The 23687-nt window shown below is 37.4% G+C and overlaps 3 protein-coding genes across 4 annotated transcripts; all 3 read left to right on the forward strand.

Moving 5' to 3' along the window:
* Positions 1–808: 808 nt before the first annotated feature.
* On the forward strand, positions 809–7823 carry b4galt7 (xylosylprotein beta 1,4-galactosyltransferase, polypeptide 7 (galactosyltransferase I)). 2 transcript variants are annotated; one of them, XM_083559932.1, is made up of 6 exons: positions 809–1421; positions 2617–2946; positions 3580–3805; positions 4812–4895; positions 4985–5089; positions 6900–7823. In XM_083559932.1, exons 1-6 carry the CDS (start codon positions 1369–1371, stop codon positions 7053–7055), a joined length of 954 nt encoding a protein of 317 aa, XP_083416058.1. In that variant the 5' UTR covers positions 809–1368; the 3' UTR covers positions 7056–7823. The 2 variants fall into 2 exon arrangements, with proteins under 2 accessions (XP_083416058.1, XP_083416059.1); XM_083559933.1 differs by having other exon boundaries at positions 825–1614.
* A 2628-nt stretch (positions 7824–10451) lies between these two features.
* emx3 (empty spiracles homeobox 3) lies at positions 10452–11488 on the forward strand. Its single transcript, XM_083559934.1, has 2 exons — positions 10452–10916; positions 11044–11488. The coding sequence occupies exons 1-2, from the start codon at positions 10562–10564 to the stop codon at positions 11382–11384; spliced, it is 696 nt and encodes a 231-aa protein (XP_083416060.1). The 5' UTR covers positions 10452–10561; the 3' UTR covers positions 11385–11488.
* A 3050-nt stretch (positions 11489–14538) lies between these two features.
* On the forward strand, positions 14539–23231 carry LOC310736497 (homeobox protein EMX1-like). Its single transcript, XM_083560028.1, has 3 exons — positions 14539–15456; positions 20373–20557; positions 21505–23231. Exons 1-3 carry the CDS (start codon positions 15111–15113, stop codon positions 21670–21672), a joined length of 699 nt encoding a protein of 232 aa, XP_083416154.1. The 5' UTR covers positions 14539–15110; the 3' UTR covers positions 21673–23231.
* The last annotated feature ends 456 nt before the right edge of the window (positions 23232–23687 follow it).

Raw genomic sequence — 23687 nt, forward strand, 5'->3', positions numbered from 1 at the left:
CTTACACACTGTGCCATGTTAAAGAACTTAACTTATAATCATGCAGGTGCTTTGAAGAGTTTTTAAGACAGGATGGAAGCTTACTTTGACATAAGAAATGTCTCACCTTCATGGGCATGTGCACCTCCAGGAAGTTTGTGCTGCCAATACCTGGGTGTCACTGGGTTATTAAGTCAATGTTGTCACTGTCAGGAGATCAACACTGTTCTAGGAAGTTCAATTTCTCATGACATTGTGGAATTCACAAGGTAATCAGGTGATGCTCTTTTCCTCTAGGTGATGGAGTATGAAATAGCAGACTAGCACCATTTGTAATTATGATCATTTGAGCCTGGGATAACCACCTGGGCAGGTTCTTTGTCATTCTGTGCCAGTGTTTGCCTTTGTAAAATAAATAAATAAATAAATAAATAATAATATATATATAATATATATTATAAATAAACTAAAACTAATAATAATAATAAATAATTTAAAATAATTTCAATAATTTAACGCTTTCCCAATATATAATCCAAAAAAGTAAAATAAAGAAATAAAGAAATAAAATGCATATAAATGTAAAGAAAATATAGATGTAATGTAAATGGCTTTCTTTGACATCTTACTATTTTCTTTGATATCTTATTCTTACAATAGCGCTTAAAAAACGGAAGTAGGGCCATTGCAATGCTTAAAATGCGTTTAAAATTATAAAACACATCAAATTATTATTACTTTTAACTGTTGCGAAGAAACTAATGTTTACTGTCTTTGAAATGAAACAGTGTGCGTCGGAACGTTCTTTCTAGTCACGTTGTTTCCTTGCAGATTCTTTAGCGGTTGCACCCAGTGAAAATAGCCAGCGTGTGATTTTTTTTCCCTTTTTTTCCGCACGGTGTCAAGTTACGCTCTTGTACACGAATTTGACGCGATACAAAACTGACCGCGATGGCTCTTATTTGGTGACTAGTACTATAAGAAGTGACACTTTGTCTCATTTCGTTTCTAAACAACGCAGATGACTTGATCGTTACGACTTTATGGCCGGTTAGCGGTGCGTATACGTGTCGGGACTTGCTGTTTTCAGCCAGCTATAAAACCTTGCGGCTTAGTGGCGAGAGAGAAAGAGTGGATAAATATTGTACTTTATTACGAAAAACACCAGCATCCGCAAATATAAAGAACAAACATGCTGTTTTGTCGTTTACCACGTAACCGAGGAGTCGGTGTGGATGAAACGGGGGATGTGGAAGAGAGCTGGGGTTAGAATGTAGCCAGTTGTTTAGCTCGAGATCACAATAGTGCGGTTTGTGTGTCCGATCACTACTGGTATAAAAAAGAGAAATAAATATTCTAAACACAAGTGACGCTTTTGTTAGTACCAAGATGATGTATTCTTCCAGGAGAAAACCAGTGCTCTACTTTAAAGAGGACAGAAGGTAAGGACAGTCAATTTCCCAGCTGTAAGTAGTTTTCATCAGGAGCTTATTTAAAAGCTATTAGAGGTTAAATCTGATGATATCAGACTGCACACAGGCACCCAGCTGTGTGTTTTTCCCCCCTATTTTTTTCTTCATTCCTAAACATTCCAAGAAATGAAAAGCAAAAGCGTGATCATCATGGAGATGTGCTGTGAGTAGTATCTCATATATATAGTACCTGTGTGTGTGCTTGCTCAAGACTTAAAGGAAAATGATTGCTTGATTTCTTGTTTTTTTTCTTTTAAGCAAGCGTTAATAAGATGTGTTTGCCTGCACAACTATTCAGTTATGCATTAACCAAACAATGCTCATATGAATGATCTTTTACACGTGTATTGTAAGAGATTATGGCATTATTTGCACAGCAGTCAAGTGATTTAGGGCTGCATAATATAAACAAAATAGTATATGTGAATATATATTTTTTAAATTGTGATCATCAATAAAAACATTAAAGCTTTGGTGTTTTTTCCTGCGGTGTTAATGGCTCTATGGTGGATTGTGTGTGTTTTTTGAAATTATTATATATATAGAAGTGGAAGATGATTTCGATTTTACATCTGGGGGAACGTAATCTGGATGCTCTTCGCATGCCATAATTATTATTTTTTGTTTAATAGAAGGTTGAATTTGCACGTGCGCACACATTTTCTGGATTAGCAGTCCTGGAAGGATACATGTTATGAATTAAATGAGCAAACATATTGTGTAACCCTTATTAGGTTGAAATCTAAACCACATTCTGGAGCAACTGCTAATAAGGGACGCTCTGATTATAAGGGATGCTCTTATACTTTACAGTTTTCGAAGATGTTTCCAATATCTGAGCGCTTGTTCACATTCGATATTGGTTAGATATTAAAGTTCTCTTGTGTGCTTTGTGTGTTTTATGTCTTAGTGGCTTAACAGCATTCGGGCTTTTAAGATAAGCTGTATTCAGTGTATTTTGTTGGCTCAGTTGGTACAACATCATGCACATGTACAGTGGATGAGTCAGTGTTTTTCACGCAATATCAACCGCTATATGAAACTGTAGTGGATCAAAGCATCGCTACAACTAACCCCATTTTGCGTAGTGTTCTTGCTGATTGATCTTCAAAGGGACAAGTTTGGTTTTGTCTTTTACAGTCCAGTCTCTTTTGCTCTTCCTCAGATTTCTATGGAAAAAGTGCACGGTGCTGAAGTTGTTTGTTCTCTGCATGGTGCTGGCCCTCGGTTCTCTTCTTTGGCTACAGCTGAGCTGTTCAGCGGATCTCAACCAGGAAATGCTGGCTGATCGTCCACCTTATCAGCCATGTCCTTTAGAGAGACAGACCTCACATGTTGATGACTCCTCATGGGGGCCGCACAAAATGGCTGTCATCGTTCCCTTCAGGGAGCGTTTTGAGGAACTTCTTGTTTTTGTGCCGTACATGCACGCGTTCCTTAACAAGAAGAAAATACGGCACAAGATTCTTGTCGTTAACCAGGTGGATCATTTTCGGTGAGTGTTGAAGTGATTGGTTGAAGTGTTGCACATAAAAGGTTGTTGGAATACTGAAATTTGTTTACAAGGTTGCCAGTTTATTAGGTACACATACCTTCTCATAGACCACGGGTAAACTTAACATAAAGGCAATTTTGTGAGCTCAAAGTAGCCCATTTGCTGGGATGAGTCATTGGAAACTCCCTAATAAGGTGCGTATATCCATAGTATAGCTGTTGCATTTACAGTTTGTAGAAAACACTGGAAAACTTTGTTCTTCTTTTCTCTTGGCCAGAGCAGTGGGCAAATTCCACTCATCAGAAAAGCCAGTTTGCTGATAGGAGAAGTGAAAGTGCCACATTTTGATTTTGGTGGTGGATTCTTACTATTAGTGGCAGCTTTTTATGCAGCTGAATTTCAACATGCAAATTCACAAACCTCAGCCTGGTGATTGGACAGATAGTGTTCAGTTCTAACAATTATTAAGTAGCACTTGCATTAGCCTGTAGGACTCAAAAAGACATTGCATTTTTTTTTTTTTTGGCTGAAAAATGGTGTAATTTGCTGCTGTTAGCTATGAATTTTCTGCTGGAAGCATCCTCCCTTAATTTTTTATTATTGTTGGGATCTCTGCCATATCTTGTGTATCAGCTTCAACAGAGCCTCTCTCATCAACGTTGGCTACATGGAGAGTGGAAACGATACAGACTATATAGCGATGCATGATGTAGACTTGCTGCCTCAGAATGAAGCTCTAGACTATGGATTCCCAGAGGAGGGGCCCTTCCATGTAGCTTCACCAGAGCTTCATCCGCTGTATCACTATAAAACATATGTAGGAGGGATTCTGTTGCTTACCAAGAAACACTATAAAATGGTAAGAAATCATTATCTGAGGGGTGTAACGGTACACAAAATTCATAAATTTTTATTAGCGCAGTTTATCATTATTAACATTTGTGATCAACATTTGAGCACTAATTTTTTTTTAAAGCAATTTTAAATAAAATCCCTGCTTGTACAGTATATATAATACTAATAATTTATTCTATTTTATTTATATATATATTTATATATATATTTGTGTGTGTGTGATATATATATAATCTTTTTTTTTTTGTTTAAATAGAATAATAATAACTTTAAAAGTAAAATAGAATAAATTCGAATGAATGCAATATTCTTCTTTTTTATTATATTAATTCAATTGAGTAATCAATTCAGTTGCCACAATTTGAGTTGATAAAATGAAATTAAATAAATAGTTCATATTTGTTAGACCCCATTTGGGTAATACAGATGTGTGTTTAAAGATATGATCTACTTAACTGTTCTATTTATTTTAGCATACTATAACAAATGTCTTAATTTTTTTGATCTTTCATTCATTCTCTCCTTCCATATGTGAAATTGTCAGGATTTTTTTCTTTTAAAAGAAATTCTTGAAGCTGGACAGAAAACGCTAAAGAATACCTTAGCCGCTAGCCACTTCCTGGTTAGCAGTTAATGCTAGCGCTATGGATTCTTTAGCATTTTCATGCATGTGCAAAACAAATCTTATTTCCGGTACGGCGTGAGTAGCCACGGTGACACTGAGCTAACTCTAGTTTCTTTTTTGTTCCACCCCTGGCATTGTTGTGTATGTTTTTTAAGTTTAATAATTAAAAAATTCACTTAAAGTGTGAGGTGGAGACCAAACAAATTGCGATCCACCACTTAATACATTCCTGAGGGAGCACAGATTTTAACTATGTTCCTGCACTGAAACATTTCTGTACGAATACGTGTACCATTACACCCCTATTATCTGATCATTATTATTGTTTGGTCTATGCATAGATGACAAGTGTGTCTAAATCAACATGCTGGTAATTTTACTCTAGTGCAATGGAATGTCCAATCGGTTCTGGGGTTGGGGAAGAGAAGACGATGAGTTCTTCAGAAGACTTCGAACAGCTGAACTGCAGGTAGCTAAGCACGAGACTTCACAAGTTTTCTGATAAAATGTTGTCTAGCATTACATGTGCAATGATTTGCTGTTTAAATCTTCACACAGCTGTTCAGGCCAAAAGGAATAACTACAGGGTACAAAACGTTCAGGCACATTCACGACCCGGCCTGGAGGAAGAGAGACCAAAAGAGGATAGCGGCACAAAAACAGGTACAAATAAGTGATATCGGTGTCACGCTTCACTTAATCTGAATCAAGCAGACAGTGGGACAAAAAAAGTATTTAGTCAGCCACCAATTGTGCAAGTTCTCCCACTTAAAAAGATGAGAGAGGCCTGTAATTTTCATCATAGGTACACTTGGGGCTGTCGCTGGGCAACACGGATTTTCAACTCCCTCCAAATATTTTCTATGGGGTTGAGATCTGGAGACTGGCTAGACCACTCCTGGACCTTGCAATTCTTCTTATAAAGCCACTCCTTCGTTGCCTGGGCGGTGTGTTTGGGATCATTGTCATGCTGAAAGACCCAGCCACGTTTCATCTTCAATGCCCTTGCTGATGAAAGAAGGTTTTCACTCAAAATCTCACGATACATGGCCCCATTCATTCTTTCCTTTACACGGATCAGTCGTCCTGGTCTCTTGGCAGAAAACCATCCTCAAAATATGATGTTTCCACCCCCATGCTTCACAGTAGGTATGGTGTTTTTTGGATGCAACTCAGCATTCTTTCTCCTCCAAACACGACAAGTTGAGTTTTCACCAAAAAGTTCTATTTTGGTTTCATCTGACCATATGACATTCTCCCAATCCTCTTCTGGATCATCCGAATGCTCTTTAGCAAACTTTAGATGGGCCCGGACATGTACTGGCTTAAGCAGGGGGACACGGCTGGCACTGCAGGATTTGAGTCCGTGGCAGTGTAGAGTGTTGCAGGTCTACAATTTTGTTTCTGGTGTCCTTTGAAAGCTCTTTGGTCTTGGCCATAGTGGAGTTTGGAGTCTGACTGTTTGAGGTTGTGGACAGGTGTCTTTTATACTGTTAACAAGTTCAAACAGGTGCCATTTATACAGGTAACAAGTGGAGGACAGAGGAGCCTCTTAAATTTGTTACAGGTCTGTAAGAGCCAGATATCTTGCTTTGTTGTAGGTGACCAAATACAAAATTTTCACCATAATTTGCAAATAAATTCTTAAAAAATCAGACGTGATTTTTGGGATTTTCTTTTCTCATTTTGTCTCTCATAGTTGAAGTGTACCTATGATGAAAATTACAGGCCTCTCTTATCTTTTTAATTGGGAGAACTTGAACAATTGGTGGCTGACTAAATACTTTTTTGCCCCACTGTACGCAGGAGTTTTTAAACGTGACAGCCGACTGCACATGCACCTATATTCCACAACTCCATTACTAGAAATACCTGGCCTAACCAGGAGGTGGCAGCATCCTGTAAAGGAAAACCAGGTACCTGCAATACCTGAAATCTCGTTCTCTTGTCATAAACAGTGTTAGAGAAGTTCAGCCGTACCTCATCTCACTGTCTACAATTAATAGCCTACTTAACATGAATCAAGGAACACAAATCTTTATACTTTTGTATGTGTTTTCTGTCCTGGCAACACAGAGTGATATAGAAATGTATCATAGATGTGCCACCATGCATGCATATTCAGTAGAGGGGCAATTTAAAGGTTGCCAAGTTTTGGATTTTTTTTGGGGGGGTGAACGGTGTAACCCCACACAGTCATGCATAGAACCCTGGAGATTGAGATTATGCCACGGTTTGTGCCAATGCTACCCTTTGTGCCAAGTTTTTATTTACTTACTTTTAAAAGAAAAGTAATTGTAGCTAAAGCAATAAGCTCTAAATACAAAGAGGTTGTTTGTATTTAAAGTATTTATTGTTATACCGAAACATTCATCTGAATTTGCAGTTACTATTATTTAATACAGGGGTTCCAGATTACATTTTGTTATTATTGATAATAATAATAATATAGTAATAATTTTTTTTTGGGCAGGAACAATTTAAAATCGACCCAGAGGGTGGTCTGACCAACCTGCGCTACAAGGTGGAGTCTCAACAGGAGCTAATGATCAGTGGCGCCCCCTGCACCATCATCACCACCATGCTGGAGTGTGACATCAGCCAAACGCCCTGGTGCCAGTTCAGCTAACACTCCAGGCCTGCCGATGCTCCGTGCCATTATTATGACATTTCTCCATCGATATGGTCACTGGTGTGGACAGTTTTGCATAAATGAACTGGTTCTTAAACCAGAAGCACCAAAAAATGAAATATAAATCGACACTGAGGCATTTATTGCTACTGGACAGTATTATGATAATCTTTTATGAAGCTGCCTCTGTTTTACTTGGACAGAACTGAACTGTCTCACATTTCAGGTATTGAGGACATGTCAGCAATGTTACTACTATAATGAGCTTTTGATTTTTAAACTGTTGAACATTTTTTGACAGTTTTATGGTGCAGTAATTAACATTTTATTTGTGAATGTTCAATTCAGAACGACTGACTGGATCTTGAAATACTTTGAATGGGTTAAGGGTACATTGAGGACATTTGCGCACTAGTCATATTTATATTTAATGTCCAGTCTACTTATTTTTTATACCAGGTTTAATCCCATGTCTAGAAGTTAGATGGTTTGGGATAGATTAAGTCATGAATGACACTGCAGGTCTAAACTAGTGAAAGGTACAATATTAGGAGACAGGAGCATGCATGCATTCTCTTTACCAAAGACGTCTAAAAGTCTAGTCAACCTCTTAAGTAAAGATAAAGATGCAACATGCTTGATGTAAATGGGACAGAGAGGGGGTCAGATATCATTTTTGAACTTTAAAAAAGTGTTGTTTGACAGCATTTTGACAAGAGCGAGCATGAATCACTTACAAACATGCATTAAATGGGATTATTACAAGATGTGTTTACTTTTTTATTCTTATTTTTGTTGAGTGACTTGCCAAATCCCCACCTGGAGCTAAATCTTTTCTGTCATATGATAGTTAACAAATACAGTTGGTGACGATTGGCATATTAAGCCTTTCTGCACCTTTTTAAACTACTATAACCTGTGAATTTTCCTCACTGTCTCCTGTTATATTGCCACTTTAACTTAATGTATTAATTTACACAGCTTTACATGTTACAAGCTAACATGATGTCTGAACCTAACCTTGCACCCACTAAATGCTGCAATCTGTAATCAGATTGTTGGCTTCCTTTTGTTCTACTGAAGAAGAGTTGGTTAACACAGAAATATCAAATCAATGCCCTATACATGCACCACATCGGCATAACGTTATGAACTTATAACACTATCTCTTCATCGTGGCAGCTGTTAGCAGGTGCGATCTATTGGGCAGCAAGTGGACATTTTGTTATTAAAGTTAATGCGTTTGAAGAAGGAAAAATGGAAAAAGGACTGAAAAAAAAAAAATTGTGATGACTAGACGAATCTGCTAGAGAATCTTCAAAACTTTAGCTCTTAAGGGCTGTTCCCAGTTTTGGTCCAAGGAAGAAACAGTGGTGAACCGGCGACAGGGACATGTGCAGCCAAGGCTCATTAATGCGCGTGGGGATCAAAGACCGGCTTGTGTGATCCAACAGACGAGCTCCTGTAGCTCAATTTGCTCAAGAAGTTAATGATGTTCATGCTTAATAGGTCAGGCAGCAAAGGGGGTCCAACAAAATAGAAGGCAGATGGTCATAATGTTATGCCTGATCGGTGTATACATGCTGGCACACCCACTTAGAGACAAATTGCAATGTATATAAAGGACAGCTAACTAACCGTATTAACACAGTGATCAGGACAAGATGTTTGACATGAAAATGTCTAAAAACTACTCGTTTCAAAATGATTCTGCACGATTATTTTGAAAATGCATGACTATTTCGGGTGTAAACATTTTTTTTTAAACATGTCCACCACTATAATGCAATGGGGATGAGGTACTGCTGTTTTAAAAGTCAAATGCATTTAATCATACAGATTGGAAATCCAGTATAACTGCATCGTTTCAAAAAGTATTTGTATTAGTTTTCATTTTTAAGGTGATTTTCTTTCTTTCTGTTATTACAAAATTATTTTGAGACCTTGCTCCAAAATCATTTGTGTTCAGTGGGGCTAAGATCTGACAAACTGTAAATCCAATTCCTTATAATTTGCATCATTTTCATATTCATCTATCCATTCAGTGAGCCCTCATGGGGACAGGATAGAAACGTTCATTATCTGACCCCTCTACCCCCCCAAAATGTCTCCAGTCTATGCCAGCAAAATGCACCACAGATGTACTCGCCCACTTATTGAGATATGGAACAAACTATCTGACCACATACATTTTCCACTCAACTGTCAAATATGTGTTCATCATTGTAATGAGGGGTTTATGTATTGCTACATCTCCCTGCCAATTTGTGGAGATTTTTCCTGCTGACAGTTTGATCGTTCATGGCATTAACTGCATTTACCTGAAGAACAGGTGCTCCTCTTTTTTGGTGTTGTTACATGTCACAATAATACATAAGCACCTATGTGTGCTTATGGCAAAATCCTATTTGTTATATTAATGCAGATCTAAACAAGACACCTGAAATATTAGTCTTATAATAGACATTGCTGGTCTGAAGCTACCGCCCTTTATCTGAGTCACTTGATTCTTTAGTCATTTTATGCCATCCAAAATATAGATAAACATTTTTCTGTGTTGATTGCTTAAATGTCCATGTCTATGCAAAGTTTCTGTGCATGTTCTCCTTGCAATCACACAGGTTATGTGTTTCCTCAGGTTTCTCGGATCCCCAGACATCCCAAAGCCTTGCTGATAGGTGAATTGTCTAAATGTTTCTGGTGCCCTGCAATGGACTATAATGTCGATTCTGGGTGTATTTCTGCTTCTTGATCTACTAAAACCCTGCCCATGATGAAGCAAACACTTCAAATGAATAGATGTTATATCTCACCATGTGGTTTATCCAGGAGTTTTCTTTCATTTGTCACCTGTTATGTCTGTGGGCTGCAGAAAAGGAAAAACATCAAACCCACCTCTGCTTAAAGATTTCAGTATGTTTTTGTGACGCATTTTTGACTTATTTGAGTAAAAGGTTCTACTGTTCATCATCGAGTTACTTATGACAAGTTTAGTTCCTTGTGAAAGAAGATTTTATGAGCTATAAGCCATTTTGTCAGCTAGAATGCACAAAAAAGCGTTGCGACATGTCCTGTAATGACCAAAAAAAAAATTGCCTGTTATGCAAATACTTAAAGCAGACACACCTCTTGAACTTTATAATAACTGAGTGTGTAAATATTTTCTAAACTATTAGATTAATGTATGCAAATAGACCGTGAAATTTACTTTAATAGACTAATCACCAAACCGCAAAAAAAAAAAAAAGCTGCATAACTTTTCACACCGGTTATGACTTCGACTATCCGTGTGATCAGGTGTGTTTTAAAAGCTGAATGGTGCTAAACTCGTCACGCGCTCGCCAGTGTGTATCCCAGCACGGGATTCCCAATTCGTTCAAAATCCACATGCACATATATTTTTTTTAAAGCAAATACAAGTAGATGTGTTAGGAGATGATCTTTTCAAAACAGGCGTAATCCCTTTAAAACTCCGGTGTGCTGAATGGCAGCGAAACTCGCCGATGCTCGCGTTTAAAAGCGCGAGCGCTTTTCCGCCCTTCCTTCATTCCGCACTGAGCTCGTCGACGCGCAACATGGACACGACGTGTTGCAGAGGAACGCCACGTTTTCCACTGAGAGCGCCAGCGAACACCTTCAGCATCGATTATATCCTCTCATCGGGACACCGCAAGCCCACGGCGGACATCCCCGAGGCTTACACACAACCCAAAGTGATCATGCGTGGAGCTTTATTTCCAACCTTCACGACCAGGCCTTTCGTCGGTGCCTTCGGATCGGCGTGCGTTTACGCTCCTCACGTATACCACCACCGCCAGAACGCTGCGTACAGACACACGGAGAGGCGACTTCCTGATGGTAAGAACAAAATCAGATTGTATTATTATATCTACTATAAACTTACATTTCAATAACCTGCATGTGAGATTTGATCAATTATCCCTGAACTCCTAATGAGATTGAGGTCGTTCATTACTGTGTTTAGGACACCGGACATCTGATTTCACATACACCGGAGATTTCAGCCTGAAGACGTGCAGGCGGATCCGCACGGTGTTCAGCGCGGAGCAGCTCCACAAGCTGGAGGAGGTTTTCGCAAAGCAGCGCTACATGACCGGCTCGGAGAAAGTGCTGCTCGCCTCGGCACTGCGGCTCACCGAAACCCAGGTGAAAGTATGGTTTCAGAACAGGAGGACCAAATGGAGGAAGAGTCGAGAGCTCGGAGAACAAGTGAAGGAGGAGTGCACTGACTTAAAGCAGGAGACGTTCACTGGAGGAGATGGAGAGCTCAAGTCTGTGGACAGTGATGAAGCTCCTGAAACATGAACACGGAAACATATGGGAATCTCTTAGCGTTCTTGTTAAACAAGAAATCAAGGCATCATGTCACTATGTGGCTTTATAACCAGTACTGTTTATATATATATATATATATATATATATATATATATATATATATATATATATATATATATATATATATATATATATATATATATATATATATAAAAAACCTGTTTAGAGCGCTTTTAATTAATGATGAAAATGAAATTGTATTCTTTTTCTTCTTTTTTTTTAATAATTATTGTTTCAGCTCGTGCTTGACGTTTCATCCATTGTTGAATTTTGTGTTTTATTGTTAGCATTTTATTAATATTCTTTTCCGAATGTTGCATTTGCCTGTTTGCGTGTTTTTCTTGAGATTAAATAAATCATTTGTTGCAATTATTATTATTATTATTATTATTATTATTATTATTATTATTATTATTATTAGTAGTAGTAGTAGTAGCTACACAATCAGCATAATATAATGTGCGTTTGGCCAAAATATTGAAATATATATATATATATATATATAAAAGTATTTTTTATACAGACTATAATAGAAAAAATTAATATCTACAACACAATTCTTTGTTAAGCTTTTTAGAATGGGTTTTACACGATATATGCACTCATTAATAGTGAACAGCTGTTACTTGTGCGTTTGTGTTGTTTTGTAGCTCAGTGATGACTGCAGACCTGCTGGTGATCTGCTGGAGCTTCAGATTAAATAGAAACCAGCTAAGAAACTGCCCCTATTCCTTCATCCTGCACATCCACTAGAGGGCAGTGTTTATGAGAGAGAAACAGTTTTCAGCCTCAGCACCCAAATTCACACAATCAAATCAGACTAACTGTCATGAAACTATGCGATCATTTATATGAGTTAAAAGCTGTGAAACGAAGGTATGTGATTTGTATGTGAACCCAAAATGGTTCTATCAAGAGCAAACAGAACAATATTTCATAGACAGTATTACAGATTGGGTCTGAGATACGTGATTACTAAGAATAAATCCTTTTAGTTGAAATACATTGTGTTAATCATGATGCATATAATTGATCTACATCGAAATTATTATTATATTTTATATATGTATTATTATATATATTTTTTATTACAATACTAAACAATACCACTAAATATACCAAAAATGAACATTTTAAACTTTTATATTATAAACACGAGTTTGTGTGTTTCTGATATTTCAGTAAAACAGTAAATGATTATTATTATTATTGTTATTAAAAATTCGATTGCATGCATGGTCTTTTTCAAGTTCGGAAATTCACAGTTCAGTGACATGATCTGCTCTCGTGCAACTGTTTTTAATTGCTTAATTCAGCAGTCCAGATTCAGATTCTCTCTATAGTACTTTGAGAAATTGCTTCAGTCTCGGATTATTTTCCCACTTTCAGAGTTTGTTCAACGCTATAAAGTTTATAAGAATGGATGGCGCTTCATCTCCTCTTAAGTGGGCTACCAGTAAAAGAGCCAACATTGGGCTTCGGGATTTCCAAAGGAAGCTTAACTCTAGTTAGTAGCAGGCAGAGGAACAATAATCACATTTTCGCCTTCACACCCGGAGATCTTACAAAAACTCCAACTGTTATACCCTTTCAGCGGCGCCCAATCTGAAATCAATGGCCAGAGGCAAAATTAATAGATGTTAATGACCATTTGAGTCGGAGGCAAAAGGGGCCAGAATTGGCCAGAGAAAGCTATTAATTATATACTGCAGGACTGAGCGGGCAGGGAGGAGAGGAGGATTTCCAGGGTCTTTTTTTCCGAGCTATAGCGGAAGGGTCTGTGGCCTGCGTGCTTCACACGGCTTTCCCGAGCAGGGGGCTTTTGTGCGCCGAATAAGCCGCGATTGTTCGTCCTGAAAGGGGTGACATCTGTCCGGGGATTCCGGGACTCTGATCTCGCCCATTAGCCTCCGTCCTCCCTCAACAACTCCAAGCGATTGTAACTGACAAATGAGACAAGGAGAGGCACTTGAGACACGCTGAGCTGAGAGATCAATGGCCCTGTCCGCCTTGATCTGGAACCGCTTCATTAAGACGCGTTCATAAACTCCGTATGCTGAACTTCCTCCTAATTCCACCCAGCCGTTATAACCTCACTATGACTACAGGCCAAAGCAGACTCGCAATCAACACATGGAGCAACACAATTCAGATATTAAACATCACTTTTAATTACAAAAATCGTTTAAACTAATGCTTTGAGGTGATTTTATGCTATATATACCACAGCTCTGATTTAGTTTATATTAACAATTTATTTTTATTACCTGTATTGAACTAATAAATCTGAAAGTACATTTTATATTTAAGAAAAACAGTGTATTTTTTTGTCTATGTATGATTATGATCTTTTCTAGGGCAACATATAATAATAATAATAATAATAATAATAATAATAATAATAATAAGAATAAGAATAAGAATAAGAATAATAAGAATTGTGAATGTGGTTGGCTATAATTAGTCTATTTGTTTAACCATTTGTTATTATTTATATATTTCTTTATTAGAAGGTACATTTATTTAACTCTGATAATTCAGATATTATTTTGACAACTAAACCGGTTAAAAAAAATTAAAAACTAGTAATAAGCAAAAAAAAAAAGGGGGAGGTGTCTGTAGCATTTAGTTCACATCTAAATTTAATTTTTCATTCTAAAAAAAAAATGGTGCTATTCGGTAAAAAAAATAAATAAATGTTTGCTTGCATTTAATTCTAAAATCATATTGAAATCATATAGAAATATAGGTTATTGTAAGGAATGTTTCTTTATAAGCCTTCCAAGCGCATTAATTATAAAGCCCAATTTCTAAACTTAAATGTGCAACTTTTACATTTATTATAATAGACTATATATAGAGACTATAATTTAGGATGTGACAGACCCCGACAGACCCCCCCCCGCACACACACTGCACATATTGCTCATGAAACTACGTTTCCTCAAACAACAGGCGATTTCTTATATTTCCACGGATAAGGAACGACGAATCATCTGAAACGGGAACATTTATCACTGTTTATTTTCTGTTATTTGACACGGAACGATTTAACGTGAACAAAATGGCTGTGCGCTCGGCGTTCGCTGGGCTGCCTTCGCGCATGCGCACTACAGCTCAGCGCTCCGTGCGGGGAGCAGGTATTGAGGTTAGTGAGTGACTGAGTGACAGGCTGGAGCTCAAAAGCTGTCTGATCATCGATCATATTAGTGCACCAAGGTGTTCCGCGCTCTTGGAGTTCAGATCTGTCAGACGAAGCAGTCAGTCGGTGTGGTTATTATACCTGAAGCGGTTGCAGTCGCGGCGTCCTAAAGCTGCGTTTTGAATGAACATTAGGTGATATTGGTGATCAGGTCCATTTCAGAAAAGTGTCCGGATCTGGACTTTTGCGAAGGCAGAGTGCAGCTGCATCCCGATCCCGGACCCTGCACATTCCCAGCCGAGAGGAATGAAGCACATGAAGTTATGGATTGCAGAAAGACTCTGATGACTTTCAGAAACCATTTTGTGGAGATTTGATAGGGGTTTTTCTTTTTTTTTTTTCCCGAATCTGGTTTGTGCTTATTGAGAACAAGCTCAGGAAAATAGTTGTATTTATTATAATTATTATTTATTATTATTATTATTATTATTATTATTATTATTACTATAAGTTTGTATTAAACCGTAATCTCAGCAGTAACCAGTCGCACAATAATGTTCCAGCACAAAAAGTGTTTCACGATTGAATCTCTGGTTGGAAAAGACTCAAACTCCTCCAGCGCTGGAGATGAACCGATTCGGCCCACAGCTCTGCGCTACACTGAATCTGTGCATCCGGCTCCTTTCGGCAGCTGCTTCCAGAACTCAGCTCGGACTCTGTACGGGAACGTTAACGCGGATATGATGTTCCCGGACACGGGCTCCCACTCGGCCAACTCTGCGCTGGCACTGCGGCACCTGCCCATTCCCACTCAGCCCTTCTTCAGTCCACACCAGAGGGACAGCCTGCACTTCTACCCCTGGGTGCTCAGAAACCGATACCTTGGGCACCGCTTTCAGGGTGAGTATTAATCCAGGAAAATAAACAACTCTGGCGCATTTGCTTTTTTTTTTTTTTTTTTGGTTTCACTGTTCACACCTGACCTGAAGGAAAACGAATACGAGCCTGATATTGAAAACCTGAAACTCTTATTTCGCAACCATTTTGCATCTTTTACCATCCACAGGTGTGTTATTTCAGGCATCTGCTCTACAGGCCACAGAACCGCACGCAAAATGTTATCGTCCAGTCAAGCGCCTTTTATCCTAATCTCGAAATTAACTGGAGCATAATCCAACCCACATCATGCATAATATATAAAAAGCGTTATTGTGTTAAAAGAAATTCTTGTTCTTTTTTTTTATTTTCACAAAATGACCAGGCGTAGTACAAAACGACCACGTGTCATCCCATGAGGAGAATAAAACACTTCAGTACGTGAATTAAGTGTGTGTGTGTGTGTGTGTGTGTGCGCGCGCACGCGTGCATGTGAAGGATTGCACACCCAGGAAATGGGTCTGTGCAAAAATCTGTTCAATTTGGTTCTTAAAAAAAAAAAATGACCAAATGTATAGAAAAATCTGCAGCTCTCTTAACATATGATCGTTGTTATTTTTTCGAAAGTTACTATTATACACGAAAAAACGTTTCTAAATAATGTAAATAGTTCAAGAAGGACATGATCTATGTTACAGAACACCACAGAGAAGAAATCATAAAAAATAATAAATTACAGTAGAAATAAAGGTCCAGTTGAAACCTAACAATGAGCAACCAATTAAACAAGTGTTAAGGATATCATTTTTTTCTTAAATGTTTTAAATGTCATATATAATTCCAGGTAAAAAAAAATAAATGTACTTTGCTATTTAGTAATTATTATAATATAATAATAATAATAATAATAATAATAATAATATTATTATTAATAATATTGATTAAGGATTTGACACTGTTAGTCTATAAACTATATAATAGGCTAAAGGAATATTTAAAAAAAAAGATTCCATTAACAAGATTACTTACAGGATGCAAACATTCATTCATGTAAAGCGTGAAATAGATCAAACATGGAAAACAGAACCCCTTCCCTTATCATGGGTTTTGCTACAGGACTTATCCATGTTTGATTTATTTCTCATCATTCTAGATAATATAAGATTATAACTGCTTGTCAATAACTAGACAACCCTTTTCAAAAATGCACAAAAAACCTTTAAATGTTATTTTAAATGTTATTGTAGAAGAGTAATAAATAATAAATACATATAAAATGTTACTTTTTAATAGACTCGTTTTTTAAAATGAGGAAATAGTCACAGCTGAATTGTCATGTACAATGAATAATTCAGTGCAAGAAGGTGAGAGTAATATTTTGCATAAAACGCTTGATGTTAAAACGATTCTCTAAAACATGAGATCGTATCCATAAATTTAACACAAACCGCAGAGACGAATCAGATCCAATGTTCTGTGTATTCGGATGATTTTACAGTGTTTATTACAATATTTATTGACTATAACTGATTGTGGGTGGTCTTGCTTACAAGTCAATTTGTTAAAGCAATAGGTCTGGTGCGTCTGACATGGCTGTCCTTGCTTCAAGGCAAAGTGAGAAAGCTCAGCCACATCAGGTGTGCTGGGTGACGCATTCGGCTCAGCCAAAGGCCCTAGGGCATAGGACTCAAGTAATTGGTGGAAGTCTGAGGTTGTTGTCGTTGTTATTTAGATCCGGGGACTCAGATAGAGTCTCTTTGTTTATGGATAGAGATGATCCACTCACTGATGGTGTCCAATAACCTAGAAAACCACTGTTTGGACAAGGCTAAATATAGCCGAGGGGATTGAGTGGGAAAGGATTACCTATCATGAGTGTCACTTTTTTTTTTGTCAGCACTAATGTGTATATAGGATTTTAACTTAGGCACTTCCTGAATTAGCAAAATCTATGTGTCTGTGTTCTTAGATCTTTCATGCAGCACAATGTAAACAGGATCCATGTCTAGCCTGCTGTTGTACATATGTGAGATTTTGTGTTATGGGTGCATCTAGCAGACCGCTGTGGATTTTTTTTTTTTAACCCAGAGAAACAGACCAATATCTATTCACAATTATTCGTTTCTCTTGTAGTATCATATAACTCGAAAATACAAGGGAAGTTAATGTCTGCATGAAACAATTTTGACATTGATTTCTACATTTGAGGAAGCTTAGCGTAACGTTACTCTGTATTGATAAACAAACAAAACAGCTTTGGGATTTATTATTTTTTTTTTATTAATAAAATGAAATTAAACAATTCAGTGGTTTTTTTTTTATTTTTTTTTGAACACTGACAAAAAAGTGTTGAAATAAATTCTTACCTAATAACCAGTAAGATTTTGTTTTGTAATACTTACTTTACAAGGAAAAGGCAGCAGTTTTATTTGGGAAAAAAAGTTCTAAAACTCTAAAAATGTCGTGTTTAGTGTTAATTCTAATGGAGCCCTCTCTTTATTAAAAATACTTTGACAATAGGTCTTTTCTTCCCACTTGTACTATAATGTGCAGTCAGGCTGTATTTTAAATTTGGTTCAGATTTAAACTGCATTCAAACTGGAGGGACGGCTGAATTGGTGGCTGTTGCACTGTAGTTGCAGACCAAATGATCCAGTGTGTCTTTATTTCTCGCTGTATGCCACCCTTCTCCCTGTCTTTAATGAGAGCAGTACTGACAAGACCAAGCTTGTTTGTGCCAAGGGAATGCTAGTAAAGCTGATCTGGGTGCCATCTGGTTCCCTTTTCCTCATGGCGGGGGCATCCTTGCCATGGATAGGCCAGGGACTGTTTGAGCCCAAACCCCCGGAGGGGCTGCCGGCTCTTCAGGAGGCCTGAATCTCCATCACTACCTGCCACTATGTTCCACCAGCTCTCTCGAAGGAGACCGTAAGGTGATGCCACACAGGGAGACGATGCCAGTCTGAATACTATAGAGAACAAGCATAGCCAATAACCAATTCTGTAAAGTTCTGTATTTAGGTGTTAGGGTATAGCTTTAATAGCAACTGTTGTAAATTGTAAATCACTGTGTATATTTCTAGCGCTTCTCAGATTGTAGAAGAAGGATGACTTTTCAACACCTTCTGACCTCATGAGGCTGTTTACATTTTTCCCCCTCTGCCAGGCATTGGCTACTTGCTCTTTAGCACCGATGTTCAAAGGTTTTTTCAGCACTGCAGCTGAAAACAACTGTCAATAACATTCCTGCAGTAGACAATATGAACCCGTCAGTAAGGTAAAGTGCGTATCTTGTTAGGAGCTCCGCAGACTTATTGAGAGCATTCCACAAAATGCAGTAAGCCTTTTTTTTTTTTTTTTTTTTTTTTTTTTTTACTATAACTGCTCTGTAAACAAACTAATCTCTGTGTGGATCTAAACCAGCTCAATATTTGCAAGGTCTTCTCATGCACATTTGCTGAGCATATATCATTAATATTCTCTTTGAAATGAAATTGCTTCCCTGTGATGGCTTAATGCTTGTCTGAAAGAGTCAATTGAGATCTATTGTCATCAGATTTAGATGGTCCCAGCCTAAGCAGCTTCATGGTAATCCACTTTTCACCGACTGTGGATGTCATTAGGACTCTTTTGTACCAAGAACTTACAATTAGTTGTTCTGATGGCTAAATTCAGGAATTTACCGTGTATTAAAACGCTTGTATTGTTGCATGCACACAGTAGAATTATTCACAAAGAATAAATACAGTTAAATGAAACTTAATTGAAGCCGTGATTAATAATGAATCTACTTCATGTAGATGTTTATGTAATCATTTAAAATTTCTCCAAAAAATGTGTCTTAATTTTCTTTTACTTTATTAAAACAACAAAACAAAAACTTTGAAAGTGGACAGGTATCATGAAATTTAAATACACACTAGCCTTATTTGTATGCCTAGCTAATTTCCAACAATGTGGTTGAAGTAACAACATCTATTCATAAGGTTTGTATGCTGATTATGTGTTATCTGTTGGTGCACACCTGCACTCTGATACATTTTGGTTAGTTTTTCATTAACAATAGCTCATCATATGCCACCTCAGTGGTCTGCACTGTCCAAAGCTTCAACCGCTCCGAAGGGGCAAACTTTGTTTGTGCGTGCCTGCGGTTGCGCTGTTGCTGAATATTCTTTTCAAGGCTGACACATCCCATCACTGAGTTATAGATCCATTTGTTTATGAAAAATGCTTCGCCTCTTCTGTGTGTTTTTTAATAAACGGCATATGGACTTGGTCTGCCAGATGCAGCCTGCGGTGGGATGAAGGTCACACACCCCACGGAACTGATAATGACCGCATTTTACTATAGCCTTATGTTGAAAGAAATGAGACAAAATGTGGGGGTTTTACATTTGCTTAACTGCCTATCAAAATTCATAGCAATTGTTTTTGCATCTTTTCATGCTAAGATATTTACTTAGGATGCGACATTGAGACGTTACAGCCATGCATTTGTATGAAAATCAGGGTGACGGTGCATGATGGAAAAATACATCTGAATGCCGCCCCTTCAGTAAAACAAAATCACTTCACTGTGGGCTACCCAAGTGAATCTGGTTAGCACCGGTCACCAATATTAGCCGTTTTGAAATCCACCTTACTTTTGCATATCTAATTTCATTATAGGCTGCAAAATATTATTGCATGATAATAAAAATTGTATTATATTAATTAAAGAAAGAATTAAAGAAAATTGTATTTCTTTGGTAAACATCAGCTTAATTATTGATAGAATCTTTTATTAGATTTCAAGTGTAATCTGATTATGCATGCTAACAAATGGCAGACAAATAGATGAGAATATAACACAGCTATTTATAAACGACAAAACTAGAAAGTCATTTCAGTACTTTGCAGACATCTCTCATCCTGTACATCTCTCGTGCTCTTTTGCACAGGTGAGGACAGCAGCCCGGAAAACCTGCTGCTGCATGGACCATTCTCTCGCAAGCCCAAGCGCATTCGCACGGCCTTCTCCCCCTCACAGCTGCTGCGACTGGAGCGTGCTTTCGAAAAGAACCACTATGTAGTGGGTGCTGAGCGCAAGCAGCTGGCCAATGGCCTCTGCCTTACTGAGACCCAGGTAAGAGAGATGAAAAGAGAACGTATCAACAGCTTCTAAACACACAAACAAATGGACACACATAGACATTCCACTTCACTGAGCCAGCAGGATGTGGCAAACACACATTTTTCATCCACGCACTTTCTTCAAGCCTACATCATGTCATCACAGGACGGAAGTCAGTTGTCCTACACTACCCTACTTAGGGTTGGGCCTAAAGAATGCCAAGACATGTATTCAACATGCATTTACGGTTGGATTTCTCAATCCGCATTACACAAACACACACACTCACTCACACACACACACACACACACACACACACACACACACACACACACACACATGCTTGTTGACGCAAGTGCTGCTGATCATCTGCAACAGCTCAGTGTTTTTTGTTGAGTCAGCTTGGCTTAAGGGTATTTTAACACGTAATACATTTTTAAAAGAACTATTTTCCCAGAGCAACTCGTTTCATTATTTCCGCTCGATGTGTTAAAATGGCCATGTCATATACAGATAACGTGTATCATTTTACAGACTGCCATAACATTTGTTTAAAAGCTCTCTTTGTGAACAGGATCAGGCATGACCTCATCAGTCAGGAACATTCTTTACATGCGTAGTAGCAGTATTTCTAACGTCAGGAATCAATTAAAGGAATGTCACTTTAAGTGAAAAAGAAGTGAATGTGAAGAAATGCTTGAGGAAAATATTAAATATTTAAAAATATCTGTTTACTGTTTATACCCTTAGCATCTTTTACACCTCTCCAGACTATTACACAATATGTGGTACCTGAAGAAATGATTCACCTCGGTGCCATGCCGATATTTAAGATGGCATATTGAATGAAAAGTAGTGAGCAAATCTGTCAACACAAGAAAAAAATCACCTAAGATGATGTTTATAAGAAATGTTTTCTACATGGTGATGATGTGATGTCTCTTTTCTGTCTTTTAAAGGTAAAGGTATGGTTTCAGAACCGGAGAACCAAGCACAAGAGGCAGAAACTGGAAGAGGAATCGCCTGAGCTGCAGCAGAAGAGAAAGGGCAACCAGCATGTGAACCGCTGGAGAGTTGCTACTCAGCAGGGCAGTGCGGACGACATAGACGTCATCTCAGAGGACTAATGTCTCGAACGCACGTATTCTAACTCTCTGCAGCTCAGCCATAATTAGTGGAGAAAAAACACGAAAAGAAATAATTAACAAACTAAGCTAATACCATTCAAGTTCCAGACCTAGTCATGAATCGACTTGGCTGTTAAAACTAAGGAACGGAAATCTGTGCTGTCAGCTGAAAGATTATGTGTGAGCGGGCACAGCGAGGATGCCTCAGCTCGGACTGCTCCAAAAGATTTGATTCCAAGACTTCTCGTATGCAATACAAACAGACCTCTACAGTTTGGGACTCCATCACAGAGCATCAAAGAGTGTCTAGTTTTTCACTCCACCTCTCCCTTCTTCTACCATCCACCTGAACATTTTCATCTAAATGTATTATGTTCGCTCTGGTTAAGACAACTTTCTGATAGACGAATTGTTTGTTATGTACTGTTAAATTGTCAAACTGGTCAACTGCATTGTTTAATTCTTTACCGAAGTCGAACTCAGCCTTAGATGTAACTTGAGATATTTTGTGGATTTCTGTGTTATGCAATGTTTCCAAAAATGACCTTTTAAAAATTCTTTTTTTTGTTTTTTTACCCCTTACCAATGAACAGCAGGTTTTTAATGAACATATGGCATTGACGCAAATCTTACAGCTTTCACAGTCTCCTGTAACGTGCATTAGGGCAGTCGAACACTTCAAATCTTTTATTTGTTCAGAACGAGCAAACTTTTCTATGCATTTGAGTGCCAAGATTCACTGACGTCAGGGTTTAAGCAAGAAACCGTATTTGTTGTTTAAATGTCTTACTATGTAAAATAGTTTTTTTTTTCTTTTTTGCTTTTAATTATGACTCAAAATTAAAAATACAAAAAAAAACCTGAATGAAAAATAATTAGCTCATTGAGAAAAAAAAACAAATCATTTACTTCATACTGAAAATGAGAATTTTTCTAGTGTATCATTTAAGGTCCAGAAACAGTTTGTAGCACTTCATGACAGATTTTTTATTTTTTTTGGTTTAATGAGGACAAGAAATTGCACTGTAGCCCTACCAATTCATTTTTTTTCCTGTTGTCTTGTAATTCTTGTTTTGTAATTCATGTCTTGGTTCTTGTTTCCTGCAGATGATTAGATAATAAAAACATTGATCTGACAAAAAATGTAAAAGATTTTATTTTCCATACCTGGTACTAAGTAAATTGTTGCCATTATTTATAGTATAGGTTTAAATAATCATCAAAAAAACATTAAAAGGCATATATGCCTTTCCCCCCTGTTTTTGTTGCAGATCATTTTCTTTAAACACACTCATTTAAATATAAAGACACCCGTTTGCCTTAATTATTATTATTATTATTATTATTATTATTATTATTATTATTATTATTATTATTATTTATATATAATATAAATTATATACATTATATTATATACATTATATATAATATAATGTATATAATGTTAAGCGCAGATATACATTTTATTTTGTTTGTATTTTGGATGTTATTTGACTTAGCCATGTTAAAACTGTAGTGATTTCCTTGCCTGCCCATTAAAGCTGTCCTCATTAAATCTGTCCTCCAAGTAGGGCCTAATTATTTTCATCTGTTGTGTGATTCTCACCTCCGATCCATCGTTTTTTCCATGTCTGGGTGTGTTTGCAAGGTTGGAAAACAGATGAGATCCAGAACTCATGAGTTAAAGGCTCTGGGCTTCAAATTCTACCAGCTGAAAGATTAATCCATGTCACCTTAATGCATTGTGATTTACACCTGTTAATTCTTCAGGCCCCGAGAAAACTGAGACATGTGCGATCTGCATCTTTCTCACCACCTCTTCACAATAGACTGCCTCATTATCGTCATATATGCATATAAACTGTGAAAGACAATGTAAGAACAAATTATTCATATTCTCCATAATTGGTGACAATATAGCACCATTTAGACCCAAAGCATGAATAATGCACAGGCCTAAAAGCAAGATGGTTCAAATTATTTCTGGCTAAATGCTAGTAATGTCAACAGAGAGA

This window comes from Silurus aristotelis, assembly GCF_946808225.1.
Source record: "Silurus aristotelis genome assembly, chromosome: 14".
Lineage (NCBI taxonomy): Eukaryota > Metazoa > Chordata > Actinopteri > Siluriformes > Siluridae > Silurus > Silurus aristotelis.

Coding starts and splice junctions, on each gene's coding strand:
- b4galt7 (XM_083559932.1), top strand. CDS start 1,369: ATGATGTATTCTTCCAGGAGAAAACCAGTGCTCTACTTTAAAGAGGAC. Junction 1,422..2,616: donor TACTTTAAAGAGGACAGAAG/GTAAGGACAGTC, acceptor GCTCTTCCTCAG/ATTTCTATGGAAAAAGTGCA. Junction 5,090..6,899: donor GGATAGCGGCACAAAAACAG/GTACAAATAAGT, acceptor TTTTTTGGGCAG/GAACAATTTAAAATCGACCC.
- emx3 (XM_083559934.1), top strand. CDS start 10,562: ATGCTCGCGTTTAAAAGCGCGAGCGCTTTTCCGCCCTTCCTTCATTCC. Junction 10,917..11,043: donor GGAGAGGCGACTTCCTGATG/GTAAGAACAAAA, acceptor TACTGTGTTTAG/GACACCGGACATCTGATTTC.
- LOC310736497 (XM_083560028.1), top strand. CDS start 15,111: ATGTTCCAGCACAAAAAGTGTTTCACGATTGAATCTCTGGTTGGAAAA. Junction 15,457..20,372: donor CCTTGGGCACCGCTTTCAGG/GTGAGTATTAAT, acceptor TCTTTTGCACAG/GTGAGGACAGCAGCCCGGAA. Junction 20,558..21,504: donor TCTGCCTTACTGAGACCCAG/GTAAGAGAGATG, acceptor TGTCTTTTAAAG/GTAAAGGTATGGTTTCAGAA.